Below are 24,753 nucleotides of genomic sequence, written 5' to 3' on the forward strand. Positions count from 1 at the left end.
CAGATACAAATGCTGAAATGGCCCAGTGTTGCCCAGCCTTTTCACAGGTCACTTCCAAGAAGTGAACTTGTAAATTGTGCTCTGCTGTAGCAGAGGGGGAGGAAGGTCTCAGCTCTCTAGATTGGAAGCTTACTAGAGGTATTTGATATGTGGACTGTGAATGTCCCTTCGGTGTGCCTCTTCTCCACACACAAACACATACCACAATTTCAAAGCCATCCTTACAGTAAAATGTGAAGTATTCCTGTTTATCTGAATTGTGTTTAGATGCACTTTCTGTTTTTTAAGCCTAAAAATTTAGAAAAATGTTTCCCTTAAATTCTTTAAATTTCAGTAAAGCTGTCCTATGAGGGAAGAAGGGAGCAGGAAGGAAGGAAATTTTACAAGGGCTTATAATACTGTTGAACTGGAAATAGTGAAAAGGACTTGTTTCAAAAGTTTCTGCTCTGCTGCTAGCAGGATTGGTAGTCATTTCACATTAAAAAAAGTTTCTAAAGTTGCATCTATAAGAGAAAGTGTATTTGTACATGCTTAACAGAGTATGTAGTAAATTAAGTTCAATAAATATTTTACTGGGCTATATCCTTGACAGGTCCAGAAAAATCTTAACTCTTGTGAAAGTAAAATGAAGTGAGCATTCATAATTACAAGATATTTTACTGGTGTGGGTTTTTTTCAGGTCCAGATATTTGGCAGCTTTAGTACAGGGCTTTATCTTCCAACTAGGTAAGTAATCATTTACTTTGTAAAACAAGACAAGCTTTTATATAAGTAACGGTAAATTTCAAAGGGGAATTTAGACTGCAGTGTGTAAACTGATCAAACTCCCAATAAAATTTTTGCCTAATGTACTGTGTGACAAAGGGAAGAGCTTTTGGACTTCCAGATCTGAGATAAGTATTTGATGTATCATTGTACTGGTCTAGGTATTTACTTGACCCTTTGAGTTATCTTTTCCATGTGTCTGGAGTTAGTCTTTGGCTCTTGTTGTTTCAAGATAGAGTGAAATAAAATGTTTAGTATTTTCTGTGTAAAGATTGTGTTTTGTTATGTAATGTGAATTACTGAGAGTGTCACTTATCACAGAGTTACCGTGCAATGTCAGATGAGTCATCACAGCTGTGTTTTCCCTTTTTTGAGCAAAATGTCGTATTTAATTCAGTGTTCTATAGTGCTTAATGGTTCAATAGATGGATGTGGAAAGCCTGTGTAGCTGTGTCTTAAAGACTATGTTGTCTTCACATCAATTAAATTTTCAGTAGGAAAGCACTGGAAATCTCATTTCTGTGAATAACAATCACTAATAAATTGCTTGGACTATTAACATGCCTGTCTACATGGGTAGATGAGGAGTGGATTGGGCTGTGGAAGTCAGAGGGGAAGGAGCAAGAAAGATAAAAGGGAGAGGAGCTCAAAGAACTATTACTTAACATTGCTACAGGAAACATATTGGGAAGCTAGATTAAAAGTTACGAAATGGTCACCCTGGAGGACTTGTAATTTGTAGAATGCCAATTTTACCTTTTTTGGTGGAGTATTATGCTTTGACTTAATGGATCTCATGCTGTGTTTTTGTCTAGTGATATTGATCTAGTTGTTTTTGGGAAATGGGAACGGCCCCCTTTACAGCTGCTGGAGCAAGCACTAAGAAAACACAATGTGGCTGAGCCATATTCCATTAAAGTACTTGATAAAGCTACGGTAAGTAATAGTCTTTGGGATACTGAACTGAAAAGATTTCAAACCCCTTCAGATGTTGGTGGTAAATAGTGTTCTTAATTCATGAAGCAAATTATATTGTCTTAAGCACAATGTTTTGCTCTGTGCAAGATTTCAGTAGAATTTGTATGTGCTTAGCAATAGCACACCATATTTTACATGGACAATGGTAATTCTGTGCACTGTATTTGCTGGAAGGCCATACTTTATACTTATGTTGTCAATAAAGATCTGAAAGTCAGTTATTTGCAAAATATCTAGTAAAATAAGTTAACTATTTGTATAATGTTTTTCCGCTGACCCTGAGAAGGACCCTGTTTAGTCAGGGGCCAGTAACTAGAGCTTTCTACCTTGAAACCCCAGTTTTTCAGGTTGTCTTTTTTCTGATGGCACAGTGAAATGTTCCAAACCCAACATTTGTTTTCTTCTTTTAAAATATGCTACTTAAGAGCTTTATTTCATATGTGAAACTGATCTTTAGTTCTCTTGCATCTGTCTTCTAAGCTTAACAGATTGAATTGATTATGCTAAAAACTTGCTCAGTAATACAGAATTCTCATACTTCAAGTGGTGTATTCTCCAGGAGACTAAGCAGAGGACTCTGAACTTCTGTTATGTTTTGTGGTGTCTGAAATAGGGTGACCCTTTTAGGTCCAGATGGTTCCAATGGCTTCTTTCTGTTGGAGTAGCAGTACATAACAGTAGCTCTGGTAATCTTTGGTTTACCTGAGAATGAGTGGGATTTTCAGAATCAGTGATTCCAGTTAGTTATGGGAAATGGCATGAGGCTTGGCTTATCAATTTTACTAGCCTTTCTTATTTTATTCCCTCTGCTGTTGGTATAAAATGATGCTATACTTCTGTTCTTTTTTGTTTTCCATTTCAGATTGAAAATACAAGTACAATTTAAAATAAATGTCATCAGATGAAGTTTAGGTTATGATTTTGTAGGATACTGACTTCAAGGTGGTGGTGTGAGACTGAACTACATATTCAGGAGTTCTGTAATAATTTATTGCTGCCAGAAGAGGAAGTATTGCTGCTACTGCTTTGCTTCTATCCATTCTGGCTTTTGTTTGACTCCGCAGTGAACAAGTTCAGCTTGATAAACCAACACAGTGCTTTATTTTTTTCTGCTAGGCTAGTCTTCTGTCAATTTAGCAAGTGAATGGTGCCGTTCTGGGTCACATGAATGCAGTTCCCACAGGTTATGAGAGTAGAATGTCTCCTATTAACAGCAGTGAGTCATTAAATGAAGTAAATTTAATTGTTTTGTAAAACACTGGTATTGCAGTAAAGCAGATATCTAATAGCTATGGGAAAGTACGTGAGTGATCATACGTTAATGTGATCATACATGCCTGTGTTTTTAATCACCTCACTAAAAAGCTTTTCCTTGTCAGTGAAGTTAGCACTGTTATCTCGTCAAAAACATGTTTCCTTGTTTTGATAGTTGCACGGACTGATAGTATCCATGTGTCTTAAGTGAGCAAGCTGGAGAATAGCACCAGGGGTGCATTTCTGGGGATTTGTAAAACCTTGTTTTAATTTTTCAGGTACCAATAATAAAACTTACTGACCAGGAGACAGAAGTGAAAGTTGACATCAGTTTTAATGTAGAAACTGGTGTGAAGGCAGCTCGATTTATCAAGGAATACATGAAGGTATCAGCTATATAATGCATGTTATACTACTTACCAAGGATGTGCTAGATGCTTAGCTAACCTTTTTTGGTATGGCTTCATCCTTGAAAGCTTATTGCTGAAGACTGTTTTCATTAATACCACATAAATGTGGCTATTTTAACTTATTTTCTACTGACGTCTATTCAGTGTTGCCTTTGAGTGCTAGGTGCTTGTGTAGATAAACCTTTACACTGAAAGGTCTTCTAGGTACTAAACTTTGTTTCTAAAGTAAGTCTGCATAACATGAATTTAAGCGATGCTTATCAATACTGTCTTGCTAACCAATGTCTAAAAACAATTATTCTGTAGCTACATACTTAAAATCAAGTTTGCTTTTATGCTCTAGAGTAACGGTACTGTTTAGATGGAAAGCTTTGACTATAGAGTGACACTGGCATTCAAAGGAGGATATGAAAATCTTCCTGTTTAGGGGGAAAATAAATTTGATATGTAAGCTGTTTGATCAAATGAGAGCTGAAGTCTATTCATCTGTTTCTGGAATAAGTCAAGCATGTTTCAGTTCTTCCTGTGGAAACACTTCATAGCATGCTGCTGAATAACATTTTCGTATTAGATGATGAATCTTCTTGTGTTGAGATTGTGTAGTTCTTTTTGTTTTGGAATGTTGACATTGTCATTGATAAGATGTATTTTGCTTTGCAGAAATATTCTTTGCTGCCTTACTTGATTTTAGTATTAAAACAGTTCCTCCTTCAGAGGGACTTGAATGAAGTTTTTACTGGTGGAATTAGCTCTTACAGCCTAATTTTAATGGCAATTAGTTTCCTGCAGGTAAGTCTGCCTTGTATGTTTGTGTTCGTTAAAATATTTTGGTTTCTGTACTTATGCCATGTTATGGTGCTGTTTCTTTAGACTCCCCTAACAATGTGCAGCTTCACTTTTATGGCTCTAGGTGTTTGATTGTTGGCAGCTCCTATGAACTAACTCTCGAACATTTAAGAACAACTGTTCACTGTGTGAACTGAAACAGCAGCACTAGCCTTGTGAATGGCATAGGGCTGTGCATTGCTTTCTACACCAGGGTCTGATGTGGATTGTGCTTCCTGGGCAGCCTATTCCAGTACCTGAATCATCTTACTGGTGTTTTGTAAATCTGCCAGGATGCAGTTTGTTTGTTGCTTTCTAGATTACTGATACTGAATGTGCAGAGTAGTTGATTTCCATTTTTATTGAAATTATGAAAACAGTCTAGTTTTTTAATTATGTGTTTGTTAGGTTTTGACATACTTATGTTAGGTTTTGACATACTTAAAACTGGCAGATATTGTAGGCAACTGGTGAAACAGCTAATGAGTTATAAGTTCTTCTAGTATGTTTTTGTGACAGTATTTTGTATGAGTATGAGATGCTAACATTGTATCTCATCAGCAGCTGTGATAATGGAAAAACCTACATATTCTCCTGTTATTAATGATTAATTGAAATGTTACTATAGATTTTACTTACCGTATATAATATGGGGAGATTGAGAAAAGAACTGTATTTTAATTGGGGTAACTAGATTCTCCCCTGCTTCTGAAAACATTAACTGATGGACTTCCTGTGAAAAATCAGGTATTACTGTTACTAACTAATCCATAATGTAGTGTGCAGTACTTTATTGCTTTTGGCTTAGTGAGAAGAATTTACTAATCCTCAGAATGCTGGAAGAGGAGGAAAGGAAGAATTCTTTGGCTTCCAGATACTGTTGAAGTGCTTCCCCCTCTTGGTTATGTGAAAGTAGTTTAAGTACATGAAGAATTAATGACTCAATTCAGACTTGTGTAAAGAGATTATACTCGTCTGTTTAAATGAGAGCTTTTTGTTGCACTGTGTTATGGACTGAAAAGAATTAATTTTTAATAACTAACTGTTCTGTCACAGCTGCATCCAAGAATTGATGCCAGAAGAGCTGATGAAAACCTTGGAATGCTTCTGATAGAATTTTTTGAACTCTATGGAAGGAATTTTAACTACTTGAAAACTGGTATTAGAATAAAAAATGGAGGTGCCTATATTGCCAAAGAAGAAATCATGAAAGTCATGACTAATGGATACAGACCATCCATGCTATGTATTGAAGATCCTCTCCTGCCTGGTAAGATTGTACACTTCTTGCAATATTCCAGAACTTTGGCTCAGCTTGTGCTCTCACAGCTTCTGTTAGAGTCCCTAAAGTCTACCAAATGAGTTAAGCTGCTGTATTGAGAACACAGTTGCTGGTGTCAAGGTACAGTTATGGAGATGGGCTAAGGGGAAAGGACCTGAAATCTCCCAAGAGTCATAGCCTGAGTAAATTCAATTGCATGCAAACAGTGCAGATACATAATGCATTGAAGATTCAGAACAGTGTTGAATGTATACTAAGATTCTCTAACAGTGCTGTGGGGCAGTGGAAGAAAGAGGTCCAGGAAATCCTGGAAAGGGTTTGTTAGTAGGAGCAGCTCCCCATTGTTCATTAGGAGAGAACGAGAATGGAAGGTGTAGCTTTTCCCACCAGTCTGTGGTGCCATATTTCAGATAAATTATACTATATGGGAAAAAAACCCCACCCAGATGAGGTACCTATCCTGCAGGATGGTGCAGTAGAGACTGCACGGAAATGTGGGTATATATCCATGAATGTGTAGCAATGGAGCAGCTGTATTATGGTGTTGGTGTGAAGAGTGGTTTGCATAACTGGCTTCTGTGCTGCACAGGGACCTTTAGAGAATGCCAGTTATAGTTGCATGTACTTTTGAAAGTAACTAACTTAAAATATTTTTTCTTTAAGATTTGGTTTTGATTCAGTAACCTTGAAAGTAATCAAGATTAATTTTGGCTGAGCACTTAAATATTTCCAGCTTTATAGTACTCAGTTTGGAATCTATTTAGACTGTCACAAGTAGCTGAAATTCCAAACCAGCTTTTTAACCAAGACAATTTTCAGTTAATTTGGACTTCAGCATTCGTATTTCTAGAATGTAATTGGCACTCAAACTCCATACTGTCACGTCTTGTGGGTAGACTGCTTATGTACAGCACTTTTAAAGCAAATACCATGGATCAGGAGCTGAAGTCTGGCACCTGTCTAAATACTCAATATGCTGAATGTTAGTAGTTCTCTAGAACAGGTTGCAAGCTAAGATAATTTGTCTAACCACATCTCTGGTATGTTTGTAGCTCGGTGTTTGTATCCATCATGACTCTTGCACTTGGCCAGGCATAGGTGTGATTTTGCAGAACTTCCATCGTGTTACTGAGATTTCCTTCAGTAGCTCTGTACTTGCCTGAAGATCTATTTGAGAAGTAGCTTGAGCCACATTTCTCTAGTCAAAAACCTTAACTGTCCTCCAGTTCTGTTCTTCCCTATCTGCTGAGGACTGAAAGAGAAGAAATTACATATGCTGCACAATGTTTTAATTACTGCTAATAGTGCTTTGGAATATTTTCTTCCCTTCAGTGACTCTTCAGAGAAGGAAAAGAAGAAAAACGCAAGTCTAGTAGGTGCTCTGAACTGTTCCTTCTAGCGTAAATCTTGCAGAAGCAAAGAACTATAGAAGAAAGATACCTAGTTATAGGCTATCAAAAAGTTGATAAGAATTAAGTTTTAGATGAGGTTATGTGGGCTGAGATAATGTAATTGTTACAGGAGAGAAAGTGTTTTGGCAAGGGAAATGAAAGCTGGCAATAACTTGAAGTTATCTGACCACTATGTCCCTTAGGGATATTTTCTGGCAGCTACCACAGAGCTTCAGAACTTGCCTGGTGGGACTAGGAGGAAAATTATATAGAATATATAGCATGGCTCCTTGAATTGGATCTCACAAATACAACCTCCTTAGATCTAGGCTTAATCACATATTCCTACAAATATACAAGTCCCTGTGAAGTGTATATACATAATATCTAAAATTCTGTTAGTTTAGTTCTGTTACTGATTGTGTCCCACTACAAAAAACTTTTCCAAGGGTTGAAGTCCTTGCCCACTTGACAAGTCATCTCTGCATGATCAGTTTGTGGTCAGATCCACTCCATGTCTAACTCCATGAGGGTCAGTGCCGGTACTGTGGAGGAGATGGGAACAAGTATTTTGGTAAAGAGTGGACACAGATGTTTCTTGACTTAAGTTAGCATAAGCTGCTATAGAGTTCTTCCCTGAAACCTGCTTTTGCACTATATGCACAAGTTTTTAATCTTTTCTTAGCCTGATAGCAGCTTTCTGTAAAGTTCTGGTTAAGCCTTGAAAGACTACTTTGAAAAATGTCCTCTTAACCCAGAAATCAGACAAAAAATACAGGGGTGAAAAAAGCCTTTCAGTTTCTCAAGATTATCCAAGTAGTATAAAAGTCCTTCCTATGAGTGTATGCACTAGTTCAGCAACAGGATGCTGAAAGTTATAACTCATAAGAATACCTTTAGACAATCTGGTAGGGGACAGGATTTAAGTTCTGTGGGATTAGTTCTTTTAAGTTGGAGGAATTGTGTTTTCTTCAGTGTGAAATGGTGATGTCTGGCTGACAGATAAATGATGTCATCAGAAAGATACGATACTATAGTTCTACATGCGCAGTATGTTTTGTTAGTTCCCGGATTTGGAAGGATCAGGTGTCAGTCTGTTCTGTTGCTGTTTTGGTTGAGGTGAGTTTTGCTCGAATTCTCCTGGGTGCTATAGGGTTTCCTCTGAGATTCTCAGACTGATTATTGGGTGCCAGAGGATTATTATTTCTGTGATTTGAGAACCAAGATCCCAACAAAGATGTGAGGAATCTACACTTGGAGTGAGAAGTGTTGAAATCTCAATTTGAGATGTCAGACTAATCTAGCCAGTGATGCTTTTTTAAAGTGGTAGTTTATACTTGATCTTCATAAGTAGCCTAAGATTCTTCATCTTGAGTTAGTATCCTAGGAGAGGGTAATAAGGTGAAAATATTTCTCTTAGCATCATCCAAAGAAGGGAATTTCTATAAACATCTTGTAGCTGCCACTGTTTTGGTTTCTCAAAGCAGTTGTCCTTTCTTTGATACGTAAAAAGTGAAAGCATTCATTTAGGAGGACTGCAAAGCCAGGCACTAAGTCTGTTCACAGGAGCGTGTTGGGAGCAGGGTAGATGATACCATCCTAGAAGAGGTTGTATTGGAGTTGGTCTAGCAGTATCCTGTCTTGAAAGACCTGACTCTCATTGCAGGTGACAAATCTTTGCTGAGTTTGCTTTACAACCAGAGATTGATTATTCAGCGGATTGTTAGGGAAGCTTATCTTATGCCTTTGTGAATCAGGTGATTATCAAGGTTCTTCAGTCATTTCTGATGCTCAACAGGAATGATTTTGATCTTGATTCAGACTGGCAGTTGCAAGAGTAGCTAAATTGCAGTTTAAGGCTTGGAGTTCCACCTGCATTGCTCCCTTCATGAGAAAAGTTGCTGTTCTGAGTTGCTACGGGCACTAACAAAAGTTCTAAACCTTAAATTCAATGCATTTTTGAAAAGAGACTCTAACTTGCAGGACTAATTATGCTTTGTGTTGCTTGCTTCTGCATCTTGATAGGTCACAAATACAGGAAGTAATTAGATTTGAGATTGGCAACAACTGTTGGGATTATATGTTCTAGCCTTAGTGGCTGCCCAAAGCTATTCATTGCAGCTTTTCAATATCTGCTATTGCCATTACAACCTGCAAATATATGTGTATGTATACAAAAAATTATATGCATTTATAAAAATACACAAATGTTGAAGTTGGCATCTGAAAGAACCCCTTTAATGCTGAATGTTGCAAAAAGGTACTTATTAGATAATACCTTAACATAAAGGGATCTGCTTCAGTCCTAGCTCATGGTCTTGCCTTTACCTTTCCAGGCCATGTTCTTAAAACTGCTTCAGGTAATGGAAGGCTAGCTGATGGAGTGGTAATACCGATAGCAAGTGGAAATCTTAGATATGCTCCTTTAGGGGTGAAGGCTTTGTAAGAGAGAACGAGGATTGAATTATACATGAAATCATACACCATTGTTATCAATCCTCAGATGTACATTAGTAGAAGTCTGTATGGTTTTTTAAAGAGTGAGAGCATTTAGGTTACATGCTTTAACAGATTAGTCTGTAGATTGTGACAAAAGAATGCTCAGGTATGTAAGATGTGATCTGCTAATAAGAACGATCTCTCAGAAGAAAAATCACTTCAGGACAGCAAATGCAAATATGTGATGTTCTGGCTTCTTTAGTATATTGCTTTCGGCATTGGGCAGGACCACCTCTATGCAGACTTGACTCGTACAGTTTACAGTAGCTCGTGTAGTAGTTTTGGCTTCCATACCTGCTTTTCAGCTGCAGTGCAAGTCAGAAGCTCTGCAGACTGTATAATTGAATAAGATGTGTTTATTCAGACATTTTTATGAACTAATTACAGGTGCAGAATGAGGCAATCCAGGAACCTAGGCATGCTATGGCATGAGCTATCCTGCCTCTGTTCTCAAATCTGCTTCAATCAAGACATACACAACTTCGTTGGTGGTTTAAACTAAACTACCTGAGTTTGCCGTAAGTGGATTAGGGTAGGCTTATGATTTCTTTTGCCGGCACAACAGTGGAGATAACTGACAAAAGGAGTTTGTAGCAGCAGTGTCTTATTTTGGTGTAACTCCATGCAGATGCATGCTACCTTAGCACCAGATTAGACAAAACTAATGCAATTTGTTTGAGTGTGTTCTTAATTCCTGTTATGTGAATTTATAGAATCATTTAGGTTGGAAAAGAGCCTTAAGATCGAGTCCAACTGTAGATGGACTCTCATTTAGTGGTAGGTGCAGTTGTGTTTAGCCACTTGTATACATTCCATTTCTGTATTGCTTCTCAACTTAATTCTTTTTTGTATATATTTTTAGCATGTCATTATATGGAAGGTGGCACTGTTGCATGACACAACAATGTATCCTGCCCCTGGAAAACCTGTACTAATTAATAATGTTTTTTCTAGTAGAGTTAACATTTTTGTTTTCTGATTTCTTGGCCACTGAAATACCTTGGTCTCTGTTCAGCTGCCTTTGGGCTAAGTCCTTTGTGAAGTCCTCTGCTACTTGTACTGCAGCTCTGACATTAACTACAATGTGTTTCTTCCTAGATTCACTGTCCTAGGGTTGGTCCCTGCTTTTACTTCAAGATAGAGTCCAATTGCAAATGCGCCATTTAGAGAGGCTTCTGTAATTTTGAGCCTAGTAGCTGCTGGATATTGCAGTGGTGCTTTCAGAACAAGATACTCAGTTACTTCAGTAAAGAAGTATTTCTTGATCGTTTTTTTTACTTGACCATGTAAATTACTGAAGAAATTCTGGCTTTTATGTTCCTAGTCTGTTTTCATTGATTATGCTTTTCTGTTAAAGTGGCATTATGGTTGGAGAATCTTGAAGGACTAAAATTCATTGTCAAGTAGCAAAGCCAAGGCTGGTTTTTGTGGGTTCCCCCCCACCTTGATGGCAGACCTCAGCGTGTTTGTCTGTAATGGCTTGCTGGACAAAATACTTCAATGAGTCAAGGATTCTTCTGAAGTCAAATTCAGCCTCATTGGATTCAGTCCTCCAAAGGATAGATTCTATCCTTTACCCGTCAATTTTCAAAGCAGATTTTTGATTAAAACCTGTTCATGGGCACTGATCTGATTTTCAAGCTCAAAAGAAACATGTTCGGTAGATCATCCTCTTGCAGTGTTCTCACAGCATTTCAAGCATCATTCTGAAGGAGGGAACCATTTAATGTGAGCAGCTTTCTACCCACTCAGGATCTGTCTGTATTTTAGACATGCAATTTGAAGGAATTTTTCTTTGTGTTTCTTAAATTGGGTGGTGACAGTGAACCTGTGGTGTTTGGTGCCAAATATATCTACAAAATCCCCCTAAATGTTTCTCTGGCTAGTAATAGCAAGATCTTTCTAGGTGTCAAATGGGAGAACAATACTTGTACACTGTCACTGATACAGAAGCTTTAGGATGTTCTTAACTTCTGCAGTTCCTCACACATGACACTGGATTTTGGAAGAGGTTCTGCTGTAAATGTCACTCATGCTTAAAGCAGGACAGTCAAGAAGTGCCACTAACTTGATCAAAAAACAATGCTGTACAAACTTCTGGAATCCGCTGTGACAGATTTTGACAAACTGGTTTATCCTATGGGGATAAATGATCTGTATGAGCTGGTTTATTAATCTGTAGTTTTGACAAGGTTAAGTAGGGGTTGATGTAAGTATACCTGGCCTTATGAAGATAATGTGGTTGCACAAGTAGAATTCTAAGCTGAATTTGGCCTTCAGAAGCTCTGCTGGTAAGTGAGACATAATGCATTAAGCTTGGTAGGCTCCCTCTTAAAAGGCAGCGATAGGAGCTTTAAGCTGATCTGTTCTGTTTCTTTCAGGCACTGGTACATTGGTATTTTAAAAGTGGTAAATTGAATGCATAATGTTAAGTGTTATTCCTAAGGTTAGCTTATTTATTGATAGGCACACTTAGTTGTTCCTGATATGAGTAGGATGAGCTAACCAGTTTAAACAGAGTTAAGCTGTATTGTTAAAGCTTCTGACCTCTAAGTATTACTAATTTTCTGCTAAGTGATATTTAAAAAAGATGATCTGATGACTGTCACATTATTTCAGGAAACGACGTTGGCAGAAGTTCTTACGGTGCCATGCAAGTGAAACAAGTTTTTGATTATGCCTACATTGTTCTTAGCCATGCAGTATCACCACTTGCAAGATCATACCCAAATAGAGATTCTGAGAGGTAATTAGTTCACTTTTTGAATATCCATTTGTCTGTGTAATAAATTAGGAATGTTTGGGTCTAAATAAAAATATTATTTATTGTTTAACTGAGGCTGTATTGAAATCTGCCCAGAAATTTAGGCTGCCCGGTGGTATGAGTGTGTAATAGCTCAATGTGCAGCACTGAAATGAAGACAACATGACAATACCCAGGGTGAGTCCAATGTGAGGTTCTCTTAGTGTGGAAGGGAGCCCGAAGATAACTGGTCTTTCCTCAAACATTCTGCTTGAAGTATTTCAAAGGAAGGTTGTCTGGTTTAATGTTTAGTATGATGTATGTCTGTACTATGGCAGAAAATGTGTGTGATCAAATTGCTACTTTAGGCACAAAACTAGACAACAAGGCATAGAAATTTCCCTAGTTCTCTAATACATGCTCCCATAAGCTGTTGTAAAAGGTTTGATATGTAATTAAGCTGTTAAAAGAATCAGTTCAGTTTGGCCGTAATGTCAGAACTGCCATTAAAAGTAGCATAATTCTTGTTCCATTTTAAATGCATTTCTTAATGTCTTCTAATAGAAACACTGTACAGCTAGTATTTTCTCAGCTCTCACCTTTGCAAGTTTTCTGGTTTTTGAAGGGGGAGGAGGGGGGGAGAAAGAAAATTAAGTCATGTCAGCCATGTTTTATTTTCAGTCATATATCTCCTCTAGCATCTCTTATTCTAACCCTCAGTACAAGTGGGGCTAGATCAGAGGATCTCTTCCCTGAGACTTCCCTAGAATCCCAGTGGCTTTGAGCTCCTCAGCTAATTGCAGGGAGGGATGGCTCTAACAAGTCACAAACCATCTAGACACAACTCTAGTCAAGCTGTTAACTTCCAGTATTAATGTCATTGGAAGGTGAAATAGTTCTCCTGTAGTAAGTTTACAACAAAGTGGATGCAGTCTTCCACTTGTGGATGTGAAACTGACAGTATTTTAATAGTGCCTGGTATCTCCGGGTTTTCTGTGGTATTAAATTCACAAAGGTTGAGACTGCACTTGTGCCTGTGGTGGAGATATAGAGTGGTACATAGTCTTACACACTGACATTTGAGACTGCTGTTTTAAGGTAGATTAAAGGTGTATCTGTTAAATGTGTACTGGCTGACAACTCTTGTTGCTGAATGAAACTTCATTTTTATGTAAGTACAGATAGAACAAATTAGGGATTCCTAAAGTTTTGCTTGTGTCTCAGGTCCTGGTCTTCATGAACTTCTCTGTGGTTCTCCAAAGGATATAGTAGTTCTCTTATGAGGTACCTGTATTTATTACAGAAATCAAAAAGTGTATTTGGAAATGCATTTAATGGAAGCCTCAGATGCCATCAATTTGTGTATTTCATGTGTATACTTACTGTATTTGGGAAGATGTTTGAATTTGGTCACAACTTCAAACTTGGGGAAAAGTCTCAACAGCAGTGTTCAGGTGTTGTACATCTAACCTGTTTTTTCTGCTAGTTCTGGGCTATCTGTGCCAGTCATGTCTGAGTCCTGGAACTTGTCATGCCAGTGGCTTGCCATTCTGTCAAAGGGAGTGGTGTTGCAAGAGGAACAGCATTCAACAAAGACCTGTATGCAAATCATTCTGCCAGCATCTGTCTTGTCAATGCCAAAGGACCTGTAGGTGGATGATGAGCTGTTGGGTAACAAGCTTGTTGTGGAACCTCGAAAGAAGTCCATGTTCAGTCTGTTTTTAGTTAAACCTGATGTGCTTGGGCAATCACAGAATGGTAGGTGTTGGAAGGAAACTCTGGAGATCGCCTTGTCCAATGCCCCTGCTTGAGCAGGCACACCTGGAGCAGGGGGCACAGGAATGCATCCAGGGGGGTTTTGAATGTTCCAAAGAAGGAGACTCCACAGCCTCCCTGGGCAGCCTGTGCCACTGCTCTGGCACCCTCACAGTGAAGACGTTTTTCCTCATATTCAGGTGGAACTTCCTGTGTTCCAACTTGTGCCCAGTGCCCCTTGTCCTGTCATGGGGCACTACTGAAAAGAGCCTAGTCCCATCATCCTGACACCCTGCCTTCAGATATTTATAGGTATTGATGAAATCCCCCTTCAGTCTTCTCTTCTCCAGGCTGAACAAACCCAAGTCTCTCAGCGTTTCCCCATAAGGGAGATGCTTCTGTCACCCGATCATCTTGGTAGCTCTCTGCTGGACTTGCTCAAGCAGTTCCCTGTCCTTCTTGAGCTGGGGGGGGGGGGCAGAACTGGACACAGTACTACAGGGATGGGCTTACTAGGAAGGAGGAGAGGGGAGGATAACCTCCCTTGACATGCTAGCCACATTCCTTTTAATGCACCCAGGATACTGTTGGCCTTGGCCACATGGGCACAGTGCTGGCTCATGATCAGCCTGCTGTCCACTGGCACTCCCAGGTCCTCAGCAGAGCTGCTTTCCAGTAGGTCAGCTCCTAACCTGTACTGGTGCATAGGGGTTTTTCCCCCCCAGGTGCAGGACCTTGCACTTGCCCTTGTTGAATTTCATGAGGTTCCCCTTAGCCCAGCTCTCCAGCCTGTCCAGGTCTTGCTGGATGGCAGCACAGCCTTCTGGTGTATCAGCCCCTCCTCCCAGCTTGGTATCATCAGCACACTCTGTCCCTTCATCCATGTCATTGATGAATATATTGATCAGGACTAGACCCAGCACAGAGCCTTGGGGAACACTGCTAGTTACAGGCCTCCATCCAGACTCTGTCCTGTTGATCATAAGCCTTTGAGCTCTGCATTCAGCCAGTTTTCAGTTCACCTCACTGTCCTTTCATCTAACCCACACTCCCTAAGCTTTTCCATGAATCTAGGTGTATTTCAGATCCTTCTTCCACCTGTTAGGCACAGTGGGTCCAGGCTCTGTATAAAGACTTTTCTGGTGGCCTGACCAAAAGCCTTAGCCACCCAGGAGCCCTTTGTCCTGATGCATTTTTTTTTTATATTTCTAGGCTTGTTAATGATAGATTGAACTTTAAGCAATGGACTCCCTTTAAGACCAGTGACTAGCTATATGACATCCTGCTAGAAGGGTCAACAGAGACTAAATGAAGAGCAAGCGAAACGGTAGTAACTTGTAGGAAGCTGAACATCTCTGGGTGACTTGAGTTTATTCAGTTTTGGCATAATTGGGGCTAGCTTTCCCCTAAGTGGAATGGCTTGTTCTTGTACTACCTGGTAGGTTTCAGTTCATATCAGCTTTTTCCAGGGAAAATTTCTGTGTAGAGTGTCCTGTTTTGTAGGTGACAATCTCAGTAGGTTTCAAATCTTTCTTGGTGATCATAGTTACTACTCTTTCTCAGGGTCAGTCCAACTCGAAGGAGCACAAGCCTAAGTTCATTTAAGGCTTTCTAGCTAGCTGCTGCTTGTGATATCCCCAATGTGAAAAAGTCAGATTTTGGTCCTTTAGCATAGGCCTTTTGCTTGCCCATGTTCTTGTAGTAAGGCCCACAGAATGATAAGGGGTAGATTCAGATCACTCTTACTCTCTTGAATCTTCTCTCAAGCTTCCACATATAACATCTAGAGCATAGTGGGAGTTGAAAGCTCTCTTCTGAGTGTATACAGTAATCAGCTGGGTCCTGAAGGTAATTCTTAGAGCTACAGAAATTACCTTAACACTGTTTTGTCTTAGTGTCTCACCCATCCTCTTTAAAGAACAGCTCAGGAGAGGTTGATAGACAGTTCAGTAGATTTGGTTAGAGCAAACAAATTCCCATCATCTTGGAAGGAGGAGTTTACCTAGTAGGAAAATGGGGAGACTGATCCATTTTGAATCTATACAACTTGTACACAAGGTCAAGTTTGGTGTTGTGACTTAAGCCAAAGTGATTGAAAATCACAATTGATTTCTTAATATTTGGGGACATAAGTCTAGCTGTAAAATGCAGTTATAGACAGGATAGCTCCTGCTTTTAAAGGTCAGTGTCAGTATGTGCTTTGAACAGCTTTAGTGTGGTCTTTGGCCATAGCCTGTCTCTAGAGAAGGTATGTCATCTTAAGTGAGCTAACTCAAGAAGTCTGTAAGGAGTGATATTTTCCAGTTAGTGACCATTTTCTCAGCTTTGTTCTGTTTATTGATAAACCACAGGAAACCATAGAGCTTGTTGCCAAGTATCTGCTTGCTCATTGATTCATGTTCTTTGAAACAGTGGACTATCTGTTACTACCCTGTCCATGCTCTCTCTATATTAAGGTGCAATTTCACATTATACCTTGTCCAGCCTATCTGTGGGATATCTCCTGTCAGCTGCCCTTTTTCCTTCTCAGTCTGTATATTCCTGACTCTTGCCTTAGATCAGATCTAGTAATCCTGCAGTCAGAACGTGAGTTAGATGAACTCTATGGTCTGACTGAAAACAAATACATCCAACAGTTCTGCCATGTCAAGAAGTTGATCCAGCTTGTGGCTGTGTGATGGGCAGTTCAGAAGCAAGAGAAACAGCAGGAGTTCATGTCTGGGGGAAGATGGAGAGCAGTATTGTACTGTTTGACAGCCATAAGTTTTGCTGATCTGGAAGTGACAAAGATGCATCCTTAGGTTAATATGTATATCTGTCGATCAGGGTGTTGGCTTACATGTTGGCCTGTCTCATGGTTCAGATACAAACGTGTGCTCAGACTGCATCTCTAAACAGCAGTGTAGCCACATTTGGGAGGCAGATGAGGTCATATGAAATGAGGAATGGAAGACTGGTTCTGCTGTGGTGTGCCATCTCAGTATAACTAAGACTTTTGAAACCTTTCTTCAGTTCCTAGGGTTGCAGATTGGTAACATGTTCCCCCTTGTTGGTGCCAGATATGTGGCGCAGGTGGATGAGGGAAAGTGACTGTCATGCCAACAGGCCAGAGTTCAGAGGCTGAGGAAGTGTTGGCACGGTTTTGTTAATGCATGTCAGGGGTTGTCCTTTACAGATTATAATCTTCAAAACAGCAATAGTCTGGGCCATATGTAAAGTGATTTTTTCTGTCTCTCTGCTTGGAAGCAGAGGTCTCTTCCTAGCGTACAGTTCAACTGATCTAACTGTTGGGAGCTCTGTATCTTAGGTTTGGGTTGCCCTGGTTGGCAAAGATAGTTCTTGGAGCTCAGGGAGCTGCCAAATGGAATGTTGAATTTGCCTGCTAGATCTATTGACACAAAGCAGAAGTGTGCTGTCTGAAACAGTCCTTCCTTTGGTTTGCATCTTGAATGGTGGGTGGCTGTCACTAGAATGCATGGTGTCTCTTAAGAGGTGTTGGCAATATCAGCTTTTCCTACACAGGGTATTTGTTTGGGTAGAGGTTTTAAAATTTTTTTTCTTTATCCCTGTGCTCAGGCAGATACTTCTGAGGTGCTCCTTAGTCTGCTTTTAGATTCTATTGCCCTTTTAATATTGGTGATATTTTGTAAGTTCAGTTAAGGCCTACTGAAGTTATTTTGACTGTTCCTTCGAAGACTTTTTTCCTGCTCTGGTACTCACTCACGTGGAGCCTTGGTGGAGGTTTAGATACTTGATTTTACTGAATCTTATGTTAGTGATCTGAGCCTTTTAAGACTGATCTTAAGATTTATTTGCACTGTAGCTGTGCTGTAATGGCAGCTAGAAAGTGTCCCTGTGAACTGAAGGCTTGCAGTGTGTAAAAAGAGGAGCGTCTAAGCTCTTATAAAATAAACTAGGTATGTTAATAGCTTATTCCTAGTTTTACTGTATAATAATATTAAGGGAAAAAACCTTAAAAGGACATATTTCTTAGGAGAGCTGTCCTCCTGAAAAATTTTTTTTCCATGTCTTCGAAACAAGCATCTTTGTAGAATTGTGGGAGTGTCTCAGGTCTGTAGAAATTCTGGCGTCAGCCAAAAAGAAAACCAAAAGCATGGAATTTCCTCATACTAAAGGCTGGGCAGATTAATAGGTATGTTGTGCTTATATCTGTTTTCAACACTGAAAATGCTTAGGAACAATTTTAAAATGCTTATTTTAAAAAATTGTTTTCTGACCCCAGGGATGTACTTGAGTCCCATACATATGATCTGTTCTTTGAGAGCAGTATCTAGTTTGGTCACACTTGCTTCCTCTTTCTTTGCCACTATATTAAGTATGTGGCAGTATAGCTGTAATCACCTTTTGCTTTCTGATTTCTGAATGTTTTTTATTCTGGTGTACAAGCAATGTAACATGGATCTGCCTTTGAACTCCTGACCTGATACATTCACTAAGTTATCTTTTTTAACCTTTCTGTCAAAAATGAGTTTGGGGCTTTGATCTCTCTTCTCTGTGAAAGGAGCTAGTGAGAGAAGAGATTTCCAGGTTCTGTATGTGTAACTCTGCCATAATTGTTGGTATGGCAATAGTTTCACCCTTTACACCTATTTGATAGTACACATTTTTAGTATATCAGTCTCCCAGGCTGATAAAAATACATCCTGTATCATTCATTTCCCTTCTGGTATATGAAGGCATGACTACTGATTTATTTCTGGGGAAAGTACGCCAAGAAGTTTCAGACTTGGCAAACTTCCATAAGAATGTACGTTATTCAGTCCATGTTCATTTTCTGGTTCTAAGACCACTGCTGGTAGTGGTTGTGAAATTTATGTGTCATCGGGAGGAAAAGCTTAAATCTTTCTGTAGGCATTCTCAGATGAAACTTTTTAGCTGCAAGACTTCCTTCTCTGTCCCAGTGCTGGAGTGACCCAGCATGTGTATGTTCGAGTCCCATACTGGCATTGCTGCCTTGAACTGCAACTTCAGGGCTACAGCTGATTCTCTGCAGTGTTGGTCATCCCTGTCTTCATTCTGTCTCCTGGTTTAACTTCCCTTTTGAGACTGAGAAACTAGAACTTCATCGGGTATTTAAAATGCTGTTATGTCATGGGAATGTACATTGACAAAATACTACCCTCTGTTTTATTTGTTCCTTTCTTAATATGCTCTATTTAGCTACTGAACTGTGGTATCCAAAGAATTACCTATTATAACCCCGATCTTCAGTTGCCGAGTGGTGACAATCATGCCTTTAATTCTGCATGTAAAACTCAAGATTTTATTTTCCAACATGCATCACTTCATCTCATTACATAAATAGAATGGAGGGTGATATTCATCCTGTCCATGAGGCCCTTCTGCAGCTAATGGACTTGTAACTTAGATGACCTTTTTTTGTTCAATGTTTGCTTGAAACGATGGGCTGCCTCTTTTGGTACTAATGGACTGACGTATTTAAAGTTGGAAGACTACACATGGAACATGTGGTATTTGGTCTTGCATGAAATAGTAATCCCTAAGCCAGTAGGAGAATTATTGCTTCTTTTAAAATTGTTGTTATGAAATGACCTAGTAAAGGTAGCCTAAATACATTTAGGCTATACATGTCCTCTTTTCCCATTATATACCCAAGCCAAAAGAAAATTCCAGTACCAGGTACAGTGTGCCTTTATGACGTGAAATACAAAGTCAGCTTTATTGTAACCATTGAAGATTTTTAAAAACTAAAATAAATTACCTTCTCCAAGGTGGTAACTTTTCACAGCCCGTTTTTGTACAATAGTCCCTCACGTATCTTGAGCATGGAGTTTATAGGTAGTGTTCAGCCACTATTCCCTGATGTAAGGAAAGCTTAAAGTTTAGCTCTCAAACAAGGAGACAACTCCTGCTCAAGAAGTACAATACAAATAGCTGAACGTTGGGAAAGTATGTTGGAAAAATATTACTTTGTACATCTTGATAACTGGTCAGTGTTCAGCAGGACCAGGCAGGCTTTTTCTCAACCAGTTACTGTTACGAATTTTCTTAAATTCTAACTTGTTCTGGTTTTGGAGCCAGTTTGTTTCCCCTACCTCATGATCCATGGTACTTCCTTTATATTGTCAGGATCTTACACCTTTTAAGTTTGATTGTAAATCTGTAAGCAAGGGCTAGTGAAGGTCTCTGTCTTCAGCATGAAGGTCACCTGTGTGGCTGGAACATTAATGTCTTCAGTGCTTCCCATAACTTTTCTAATCCAGCTTCTGTGGAAAGAATATTTTCTGTACAGAGAAATACAAGAACCTCTAAATTGCTGTTATCAAGTACAATGGTGTCTGCGTGCATGTTCTTGATAATTAAGATGCGCTCCATTTAGAAATAGAGTGAAAATCCTACCTGCATGTCAGTGCTTGCACGTTAGTATGGTAGAAGTAATACACTAATTTAAAAACTGTGACACTTCAGTGGATTAAATGGTGTGCTAAGTAAATGAAGGTTCAAAAGGATTCTTTGGTTAGGGGTATCTTAAACTGACTTTTAGCATAATTTGCTTGTTGAAATGTTTGCAAATAAGTAACCAACAGTCTTTGTTTTTAATACTTAATTGAAAATCTTTTTTAGCACGTTAGGTAGAATCATCAAAGTGACCCAAGAAGTGATTGACTACAGGGCCTGGATTAAAAAGAAGTGGGGGAGCAAAATTAATTTATCACCTGAACTTGGTAGGTATAGCAGGAATCTTTGAAACCAACTTAAACTTTATTTCTTGAGTTTGATGTAATTCAAAATACTCATACCTTGAAATTAATCACTTTCAGATATGTAGGGGGAAAAAAAGAATTTGTAACTTTCTAACCCAAGACCAGTTTTCTCTGAGCCTGTTTTTCAATTAGTTTAACTGCAGCTCTTCTTAAACTTCAAGGCCCGTGTGCTTTGTATACTGTGCTCTTAAATGATACCTATGTTTTCTGTTAACAGATAATAGGTTGAAAATAAGAGACCAGATAGCTCCGTGCAATGGAGAACAGCAACAGAACAGAGACTCTGAACCATCTTACAACCAACGCTTGGCTTTGTCATTGGCTAGTACACAACAGTTATCCTCTGGCTCATCTGCCTCTTCTGTATCATCACTCTCCGGCAGTGACATTGTAAGCTTTTTCTTTTAATGGGTTAAGCTAATAAGAAGCAGAGTTTATCATACTCTTCAAAGCCTCAACTGAATCAACAGCAGTTAATGTGATACTATTCCTAAGCTGCTACAGCAAATTAATAGCTTCCTCTGCTCAGAAAAATTACTGTCAAATATTTCTTTATTTAAATGGGTCTTAATTCCATCCTAAATCTTCAGTACTCTTTGTGATAGTAGTTAGATGTAATAAAATATAAAATGCCAAGTTAACAGTAGCTAATTAAGTAGAAGAGTAGAAATAGATCTTCATAAATCTTCCCATCAAGCAATATGTCCCACTGTTAAATTCTATTCTTTCTTCCCCACATCCCAAATTGAACACGAACATCATATTGTGCTGTGAAGGGTGAATAATGTTCATTACTATTTTCAGCCAAGCAGTCAGTTAATGTTTTAATGGTAATGGGGCCCTCATGTAAAGTATTACTGTCAGCTTCCTTGTTTGAAAGTGCAATTTGAAAGTAATTGCTGAGCTTTATTCAAACTTCCTGGAAGAGGAAGCTGTAGTCTTTTTAGGTGTGTTCCCAGACTCATAAGATGCTATAAGACGTTTTTGTTTCGGTATGGAGTTGAATCTACATGGAATTGGGCAGTGTGGATTATAAAACACAACTGCATTGCATGGTATGAGGTGCTCATTATAAATCCACTGAAGCATTTTGTGCTAGGTAGAGGTATTGACTGGAGTAAGATGTAAAATCCAGTTAACTACAATAGTGAATAACTGGATGATGCCAAGAGAGGTCCAAGCACCTATTTCTTGACTTCTTTCAAAAACTAGTTAAATATGGAATTAAAAGTTGGGAATTGTATTAAATAAAAATTTAACTTGAGGGACAAATGCATTCTTCATGTTCTGGTTACTTTCTGTAATTCCTTTACACTACTGAATTTACTGTGTTGAATTGTCTTTCCACTCTACCCTCAGTGAATATGGTAAATGCTTCAGTTGTACCAGCTGGCTAATGGAAAAAGAACAGCATGATGTTTGCCAGTGATACTACCAGCCATGCTCCTGGTTTGAGTATGTCAGTGAGAAAGATATTGCTGTAATAAGATTTATGAGAAAATGCAAATATTTGCTTAATATTTTACACTCAGCATAATGGGTGGTGAGTGGTTATGACCTCCCTGTAGTCCCTTTTTGCCTGACACTGAAAATGAAACTTCCTTGCCTGATTCCAGAGAAATTAATGAGAAGTGAAAAGGAAGCTCTCAACAAGGCTGACCTGCAATCAGTTTGGGTATCCACAAAGTAAATGGGAACATTGCCCTTTTTAACAAAATGAAAAGCCCTCTACCCTTGTGCTTGTGACAGACCCTAGTTTAAGCCCTGGTCATTTATTGATATTATGTCCTTAGCAGACTGCCAGCATGTTACCTTAATTTGAAGTGGAATAGCAGGTTTCTGACAAATAACTGATGAGTTCATTCTACTCACACTTCGATATGTGGGGATGAGTAAGTTCTGGTTGAGCAGTCCTGAGCTGTACTTGATTCAGGAAGAGAAGCCTATTCTGCTGGCGTCGAAGAAGCTATCTGTGGCATGATCTGGTGTGATGCTATGCGCAGGTTCTAGCAAAGGAACATCTAGCATGTGTGACAACTGGCATTTGTGCCAGAACTTATGGTGTGCTGCAAATAGGTATGATGCAGTGAACTTGTACCAGCTTCAGGACAAGGGAATATGAATATGGTGCATTTCATCACTGTAGTTATATGTAGTGTTAGCTCTGATCTTGTGGAAGGATCATTCTTCAGGAATGATTCTGTACTCATTTAAAGTTTTCTGAATTCCTCTAATACTGAGGACTGAAAGCAAGATATAGATTATAAAGAAAATACAGGATACAGGGAGATCCTAGATTGACAGTTCGCTGATATCTTCCCAATAATTAAGGTTTTATTTTAATAGCAAATTATTCATCTCTATGATGTCACTGTTAACCTTAAGCACAAGGTCTCTGTCAAGACTGTTTTGGGAGATGTATTTTGTATGACTGCAGAATATATTTTGCTGTGTATCAACTTACAAGATCCTAGCTGTCAAATTTGAGGAACTTGATAGTGTATTTGCTTTTCAACTTACTGCCACAGTTTCACAGGTAATAGTGATCAGCTGCGCCTTGACCTTTCTGAAGTCTGCCTACCTATATAACAGAAGTCAACTTATATATGTTGAGGAAGAGGAAATAGGCTTAGCAACTTGTGACTTAATCTGGTCATATTGCCCCTCTCTGAACGTTGGCTTCTACTGAAGGTCAAATATTCTAGTCGTCCACTTTAGCACAGAGGTAGCTGTATTCTGAAGTCATCACCTCACTGTACGCCAGCCGTTAGTCTGGAGGCCTTGCATATATTTGTCAATATGTCCTGGAAGCAGTATTGGCAGTATATGTTAAGTATGCAAGCATTATCAAAGCAATGCAGAATTGCTCCTACGAATCCTAGACTTTATTAAACCCTGTATTTTAATAGTTGGTTGTAACAGTAGTTGATTATAGTACAGCATGCTGTATGGTTTTTGAAGATTTGCTTCCTTGAAGTCCTTGAAGCAGCATTACAGATTTTGCCTTATATTCTGTAAATATGGCTCAGCAGCTGAATAGACAAGGCTTCTGGTATCTTGGACTTACAGGCACTTCAGAGATAGCTTTGTTCCAGCAGCGGGAGAACAGGTGCCAGAATAGAACAATAAAAAGGAACAGGTTTTTCTGGAGGCCGGATTGGTGTAAACCAGGGCTAATATTTAGAAGTCAGCCTCTGAACTTTTGTACATCTTCAGAAAAATGGAAGTGTAGGGATAGAAAAGCTTAAAGTTACTACCCTGAGTTCTTTCTGTTCCTGCTACTGCTTTCCTTCCTTGGGGGACCATACTGATGGTAAACTTTTGAAGATGAAAACTTGTCTACCACTGAGGAAGAAAACTGTCCCCTTCAAGGATAGGCTTTTCTTTCGCCATGTATTTTAGATGTATATACTTTCCCCCAGTACACCGCCTCAAAATCCGGAGGATGCTTTCATCTCTGCAGGTCCAGGACTAGCTTGCAGGGGAACACACTTCTGGGCCACTGTCTACACAGCCCAAAACCAAGAACTGTATTTAATGAGATTAAATCATAATTTGTACAAAGTATCCTTTTATGGCTTTTCCAAGGCAGCAAAGCTATTTACACAATGACTTATGCTAGCACTATCTGGCTGATGAAATTCTAGTTGTGCTGTCTTTCGTAAGTGTCCTAGCAAACTGCAAAATCTTACTCACAGAACATAGCTTTTGTAAGTACCAGTAAATTTTGTATCAAAGACTGTGTAGAAAAGAAATCTGTCTTCTGGTATCACTATTAGTGAGATAGCTGTCCAGTTTGTGGGTTTGTCTTACTGTACATGTCAATACAGAGCTGACTCTCACTGGCACTTCTGAAGTAGTTCCTTGCAAAGTACTGAGTACTAAAGTTCCTGCCCTGCTACCTCACCTCTATGAGGAATATAAATATTAGTGATCAGGAGCAAACTGAGGAACACATGGAAATCTATGGATACAACAATCTGCCCATCAGAATGTATTGGACTGTGCATACATTTTTCTGGATTCTGTTAGTTATCACGCTGATGTACATAGTAAGCCTTTTCTCAATGAAGTATTCTGCTGTGCAGGTATATAAAATACCATA

At 39.0% G+C, this 24,753-nt stretch overlaps 1 protein-coding gene across 5 annotated transcripts in view; it reads left to right on the top strand.

The window, feature by feature from the left end:
* TENT4A (terminal nucleotidyltransferase 4A) overlaps positions 1-24,753 on the top strand; it is a 63,739-nt gene that overhangs the window by 16,132 nt on the left and 22,854 nt on the right. For all 5 annotated transcript variants that reach the window (XM_064443342.1, XM_064443343.1, XM_064443344.1 and 2 more), the window contains exons 3-10: positions 680-726; positions 1,581-1,701; positions 3,276-3,383; positions 4,068-4,196; positions 5,289-5,502; positions 12,024-12,150; positions 20,509-20,609; positions 20,866-21,038. In XM_064443342.1, coding sequence (XP_064299412.1) covers positions 680-726; positions 1,581-1,701; positions 3,276-3,383; positions 4,068-4,196; positions 5,289-5,502; positions 12,024-12,150; positions 20,509-20,609; positions 20,866-21,038 — 1,020 coding nt within the window. The remainder of the gene's footprint in view (positions 1-679; positions 727-1,580; positions 1,702-3,275; positions 3,384-4,067; positions 4,197-5,288; positions 5,503-12,023; positions 12,151-20,508; positions 20,610-20,865; positions 21,039-24,753) is intronic.

This window comes from Phalacrocorax carbo, chromosome 2, assembly GCF_963921805.1.
Source record: "Phalacrocorax carbo chromosome 2, bPhaCar2.1, whole genome shotgun sequence".
NCBI lineage: Eukaryota > Metazoa > Chordata > Aves > Suliformes > Phalacrocoracidae > Phalacrocorax > Phalacrocorax carbo.